At 41.1% G+C, this 6,932-nt stretch overlaps 1 gene segment (V, D, J or C); it reads left to right on the top strand.

Annotated features, from left to right (window-relative positions):
* Positions 1-2,197: 2,197 nt before the first annotated feature.
* Positions 2,198-6,644, top strand: LOC140732742 (immunoglobulin lambda-1 light chain-like). The segment is given in 3 exon segments: positions 2,198-2,319; positions 2,408-2,761; positions 6,117-6,644. Coding segments are annotated over 3 exon segments (726 nt in total).
* Positions 6,645-6,932: the final 288 nt, after the last annotated feature.

The raw sequence follows: 6,932 nt of genomic DNA, 5'->3' as shown, positions 1-6,932 counted from the left end.
CTATACTATTTCACTCAAGGGGTGTGTGGAGTACAATTCATAAATCTTGTAAAAATGTCACATTTAAATCAGTTATACTCCTCGCTCTGGAATGACCCTGTGAAACGCATTGGGAAAAGAATGGTGTACTGGAAAGAATGGAAGGTTAAAGGTGTAAATACAGTAGGTGATCTCTGTGAGATTGGGATTTTTATGTCGTATTTGGATTTGCAGAGGAAATATAACTTTGTAGATAAAGGGAATTTCTGGAAGTATTTACAAATAAGACATTCCGTTAGTAGCATATTCAACAATGGTGGCCCACAAAGTAACCCTTTAACTGAATACCTTACACTACCACAGGAAGTTCATAAAGCATCAGTGTTATATAAAATGTTCAGGCACTCTGTGGGTGAACCGTGTAACAATCTTAAAGCAGTATGGCAGAAGGATCTTGGAAGTGATATTGAAGATAATGAGTGGTCAAATATTTTATCAAATGTGGGTAGACATATTGGGGAAGCGAGAGGGAAATTTATTCAGTATACGATAGTACACAGATATTATTGGACACCAACTAAACTCTACAAAATGGGGATTGTTGATCATCGTTTATGCTGGAAATGTGAAAATGAGGTGGGCACATGTTTTCACATGATTTGGGAGTGTTCCATGGTTCGTCCATGTTGGTGTAAAGTTCTTGATTTGTTGGGGAATTGGTCGGGTCCTACACTGCCCTTGTGCCCACGGCTTTGTCTCCTGGGTGATAGGAGAATGATACCTAATGTAAACCATGACAAATTTACTATTTTAAAGGCGGGTCTCATCACAGCTGCAAGAATTATATTGCAAAACTGGAAAAAAACCAGATGTCCCACTGTGAGGGAATGGACTGAGGGAATGGTTAAGATTTGATCATATGAACACATGTTGGGAAGAATTAACAGTGAGGGAAAAGTGCAAGATGCGTAGGATCAATTTTGGTTGTAATTTAAACTTAAATTAGAAGATTTTTTTCTGTTTCGTAATTTTATATGTTTTCCTGCCATGGGATGTCTGTATAAATATGCTGTACTGTATCTGCTCTATGATATTCTGTGCTGCTCTGTAAACTAAGAATAAATACTAATAAAAATTTGAATTACAAAAAGAACACAAATAAATCGACCTAAGATATGGGACGTATTATTGAGTCTCACTGAAACACTGCAAAGGAGAAACTTCCACTGAAAATCTGTAACATTTTCCATCGATATTCCAAGTATGTTTCACTACAGAACTCCCTTCGTACCCGCCACCCTCAGTGAAACGCTAAACAGTTGCATCGTCTGTCCACCATCACAAGCGCTTCAGCTCATCCGTGCAGCCAACACTTTAAATGCATTGTGGCAATTAATCGTAAAGGCGTTTTACATCGACGTCAAAAGTGTATAACATGCAACACGGGAAAGCTTTTACCGGAACAGTTTAACACAATATTCTGTGGATTATATTGATGAAACATGAGGATGAATTTCCGAGTTATACTTTGGGGCTGCGTGGAAATGTGCAAATGTCAGTGACAGTGAATAGGTCATAAATTGGTAAATTTTCAAATTGCTTAAATGTTGTCACATGTACAGAGGTGCAGAGAACAAACTGTTTCATAGGCCATTCATGCCGATCAGTTCATCAGTGCATTGAGATAGCACAAGCGCGCAGAATAAAGTGTTACAGTTACAGAGAAAGTGCAGTACAGGTAGGCAGTAAGGTGCAAGGGCATAAAGACGTAGATGGGATGGGGAGGAGAGAGAATGTCCGTGATGGATGAGGTCTTTGCCTATATTGGCTGTTTTGCCGAGACAGCAACAGTGTACACAGAATCCATCGAGAGGAGTTGGCTTCCGTGATGTGCTGAGCTCTATGCGCAACTCTTTAGTTTATTTCAATTACCAGCAGAGCAGACACCATACCCAGCCGTGCTGCATCCAGACACAATTCATCGTTAAAAATTGATGAGAGTCAAAGTTAGAGCCCCGGTTAGCGCACTTTGCCGTGACATCTACGTGGTTGGACCAGGATAGGTTGTTGGTGAACTTGAATTTCTTAACCCTCCCGATCTCAGCATCGTTTACATAGTTGACCCGCCCATTTCCTGAAATCAAGATCCAGTGCATTCGTGAGTAGAGATCTGATGAATATATATTTCAGTGGCTTTGCAGTCTTCCACAGTTCTTAAGGAGCAGCTTCGAAAGCCCTGAACAGGACTTGTGTCCGAAAGCCTTTGACTTCTGATTCTTATCAGCTTCACCATGGCTGAATGGGTCCTGGTTCTTGCGGCGTTTGTGTCCTGTTTGTTCAGTAAGTAGAATACTTACTCCTTTATACTGTCCTTTATGTCGTGTTTTTTACTTAAGGGTTTTTAATAATTATTTGTTACTTTCCCCAGCTGCAAACGCGGAGATGACTTTGACTCCTCAGTCTCCGTCCGTATCGGCGACTCCGGGTAGAACCGTGAAAATCACCTGTACCATGTCAGGGGGCAGCATCAGCAGCTACTACGCGAGCTGGTACATGCAGAAACCCGGCAGCGCCCCAGTTTTTGTGTTGTATGGAAGCTCCACGAGAGGATCGGGAATTCCAGATCGATTCACCGGTTCCACAGACTCATCGAGCAACCAAATGCATTTAACCATCACCAACGCTCAAAGGGAGGACGCCGCCGATTATTACTGTGGTGTCTGGTATAGTAGTAGCCCGTACACATTCACCTTTGGGAGAGGAACCAAACTGAATTTCAACAGTAAGTAAATATTTGTTGGGATCTAATCACCTTTTGATTTTGTTTGGTTTCTTTTTTCGTTTGACCCTTGGAATAATATTATCAATCCTGATGCTTCGATCTGATTTACAGTCCGCCTCTCATTGTATCTTTACAATACCGCAGGCAGAAAACTAGCGCATATGCATCCTGTTTGCTTGGTAGGGTTACTTAATTTAGCAGAAAAGTATCTGCAAAACAACCTAAGTTCATTGCCATGACTTTTTTAAAATAGCTTCGTGAATAGATGCTTCGTGCTGTTACCGAGTGTATCTTAAAAGTGTCCCAGGGAACAGATGTATTAAAATATATTCACAACAGTGAGGTTTTGCATTAGACAACCGAGGTGAAGTCGTGTTTAGAGCCCACAAATTATTGTATAAATGATCTGAATGCCAATCGGCTGGAATATATTTTGTTAGTTTCTTAAAATTTATTTCTGCTAATATTACTTTATTTTGTGTGTATTGTGTTGTGCACCTTGGTCTCCTAAAACGTTGTTATGTTTGACCGTGTACATGTAAACAGTTGACTGACGATACAATTTATCCAGAACCTGAAGCTTAATGGGGACCAGAGCCGAGCTGTGAATGTTACCGAATTGCGATAGAGAATTTTTATTTCCTTAAGACGGTAAAATATAGGAACAGAATTAGCGAATTCGACCCCATGAATCTGCTCCGTCATTAGATCATCGCTGGTATATTTTTCTCTCAAGATCATTCTCCTGACTTCTATCCATAACCTTTGACGTCGTTACTAATCAAGAGACTATAAAACTCAGTTTTAAATTTACCCAAAGACTTGGTCTCCACAGCATCCTTTGGGAATAAATTCTACAGATTCACCACTTTACAGACAAATCAAATTCTCCTCATGTCAGTTCTAAAGGGCTATCCTTGTATTCAAAGGATTTTCTCTCAGGTCTACTCTATCGCACTAAAGGGGGCATCCTCCCACTTCCACTCAATCTAGCTCTTTCAGTATTCGGTAGGTTAAAATGAGACTTCATCCTCCACACCCCCCCCAACCCAAACCCCACCATTCCTCTGAAATCCAGCGTGTACAGGCCCAGGGCCATCAAATGCTCCTTATACTTTAACTCATTCATTGTCGCGATCTTTACTGTAAAACCTCCTCTGGTCCCTCTCCAATGCCAGCACATCCTTTCTTTGATATGTGGCCCCAAAACTACTCACAATACTCTAAATCTGCTCTGGCTATTGTCTTTTAAAACCTTAGCATTACATCCTTGCTTTTATATTCTATTCATCTCGAAATAAATACTGCTTGGTATTCGTGCTGTTAGCGAGTGCTTCCTAGGAATTGCCCAAGGAACAGGTGTACCTGCAGGATGACTTCCAAGTCTCCTTGCTCCTCCGACTTCTTAATTCGATCTCCGTTTAGAAGAAGTCTGTACCTTTATTCCTTCTACCATTGTCCACGACCATACAATTTCCTACACTGTACTCCATCTGTCACATCTTTGCCCATTCACCTGATCCGTCAAAATCATTCTGCAGACTCCTACTGCCTCAACACTGTCTACTCCTCCACCTGTCATTGCATCATCCGCAAACCTGGCCACTAATCCATAAATCCCGTCGTTCAGATCATTACCTTCCAGCATGAAACGTAGCAGACTCAACACCGATCCTTGCAGAACACCACTAGTCACCGGTAGCCAACCAGAAAAGATTATCCTCACGCTTTTCTCCTGCCAGTCAGCCAATGCTCCATCTATGCCTGTGATACCACGTACTCTTATCGTGTTCAGCAGCCTGATGTGTGACACTTTGTCAATGGTCTTCAGAAAATCCAAGTCAATAACATCCACTGACTCTTATTTGTCTATCCTGCCTGGTATTTTCTCAAGGAATCTCAACAGATTTGTCAACTAAATTACCCCTTAAGGGAACCATGCTGATCACGGCTGATTTTATCGTATGCCACCAAGTACCTAGAAATTTCGTCCTTACTAATGGATTCTAGCAAACTCAATATATTTAAATTTCGATTAAACATCAGCATGTTTACTAGGAAATTAACTGACGTCAGGCTAACTGGCCCATAATATCATGCATTTTGCGTCCATTTCTTCTCAGAATGTGGAGTAATATTTGTCAGTTTCCAGTCCTGCGGACCCATTGGCCCATTCTTGAAAGATTGTTACTAATGCCTCTCTAATCTATCCAGCTACCGCCTTCAGAATCCTGGAGTGTAGTCCATCTGGTTTATCGACTTATCTAACTTCAGATCTTTCAGCCTCCCAAGCTCCTTCTTCTTCGTCATAGCAACTACTATCACTTATGTTTAATTTCCATTAATGCTTAATTTCGATCTTTGTTTCCTCAACTAGATCTTTTCACGTTACTTCAGCTCCTCTTGTTCTATACCTATTAACCTGAAGTCATCAAGATTCTGGTGCTCCGTTCTAACTTCTATCCAATTTGCCTTCAGCACGACGCCACCCCAGAGCCCACCTCGGCCTCTCCAATGTGTTTGACCTTCTGCACCGTTTCAGTGTAAATGTCTCAGCTTTGATATCAAATTATCACTCAACCCACCTGTTTTGTTTACATTTCAAACTCTCCAGCCCCGCAGGCCACTGAGCATCTATCTTTTGGATACCTGATCATTACCGTACTAAGTGATCTCTCCATGAATAACAACTCTGAGGTCAGAAACTCTGGAAAATCTCTCTTTAGCTTTGTGCCTTGTCGCTGCGTTTTCCTACGGGATACTACCGTAAAACGATTTCTTTATAAATTCTGTTTTGTAGTCTTGATATCTTATTGTGTGAATGGGTTCAACTTTTCAAATTAATGAAAAAACTGATTATAAAAACAATGACCCAGATATCCACATCTTCTGGATTTCAAAGACCTCTGAGTGTTGTTATCGGGCTTTTCTTCAGTGTGTATCACCCCGGTCCAAACAACACTTTCGGAATTAATTGAGGGACTAAAAACTAGAAAATCCAAGTATAAAACCTTAACTGGTATTATTTACTCCCATTAAAATACTTCCATGATTTTTAGCCATTCACAATCCCTCCTTTACTGCGGCGAATTGCGGCATCTCCGAGAAGAGACAAAGGAACAGTATGTCACTCAAATCCACTGCCTCATCTCTTGCTTTTTACGTGAATAGCTGCGACATTTCGGAGTTTTGCCACGCGCTTTGTCATATCCCTTTCAGGGTTTCGTATTGGTTCTGTGATTCATGTCTTTACGGAGTTTAACATCATGGAACATGCCAATAATCTGTCACGAAAGTTTGATTCCAATTTATATCAATTAATAATTCATTTCCCTGCACTTCTTTCTATTTACAGGTCCGCGAAAACCCGCCGTATCCGTCCTCCGACCGTCTGCGGAAGAAGTTCAGGGACAAGGCACCGCCACTCTGGTGTGTTTAGTGAGCGGGTTTAATCCGGCCGCTGTGAATATCGAGTGGACTGTGGACGGCAGTACGAGAAGGAATGGTGTTGAAACCAGCCGGATCCAGCAGGACGCGGACAACACGTTCAGTGCGAGCAGTTACCTGACTCTGCCAGCCTCAGACTGGAACTCACACGAGCTTTACTCCTGCGTGGTTAAACACGAGACTCAGGCAACCCCATTTCAAACAAACATCGCGCGATCCAGCTGTATGTAATACAAAATGTTTAGACGCTGTTTCTTTAAAATAAAACAAACGAATTTCATGTACAGATGTTAAATTTTTGATTGTAGCTGACACATTTCGCAACCGGGAGAAAACATGTATTGTGTCCTACTGGACGTTCTTAAATAGCATTCGTTCTGAAATTAATATCATCCATGTAATTTTATCCCGAAGTAATTAAAATCTACCCAATCTACTGTGGCGTTTTTGCCTTGTTCAATATGTCCGACAAGAGCATTATTTTTCAACAGTTTGCATAGATAGTGAAGATGATCAAACTTTGACATTCGATGAAATAAAATTGACAACGTCGCTTGCACGTTGTGCTAGCTATTGGGTAGGTTTTTCTCCCGAAGAAACCATAATCACTATGACTACATCAGGACAAGTGGTGTAATTACTTGTCAGCGAAATTTACATACATAGTAAAAGAAATACTGATACTGCCTTTATTTGAACATCGTAGGCATATTCGATTTCCAGT

The sequence above is a fragment of the Hemitrygon akajei genome, chromosome 9 (assembly GCF_048418815.1).
Source record: "Hemitrygon akajei chromosome 9, sHemAka1.3, whole genome shotgun sequence".
NCBI classification, from domain to species: domain Eukaryota; kingdom Metazoa; phylum Chordata; class Chondrichthyes; order Myliobatiformes; family Dasyatidae; genus Hemitrygon; species Hemitrygon akajei.
The sequence above is the reverse complement of the archived record's forward strand: the minus strand, read 5'-3'. Positions and strand labels throughout refer to the sequence as shown.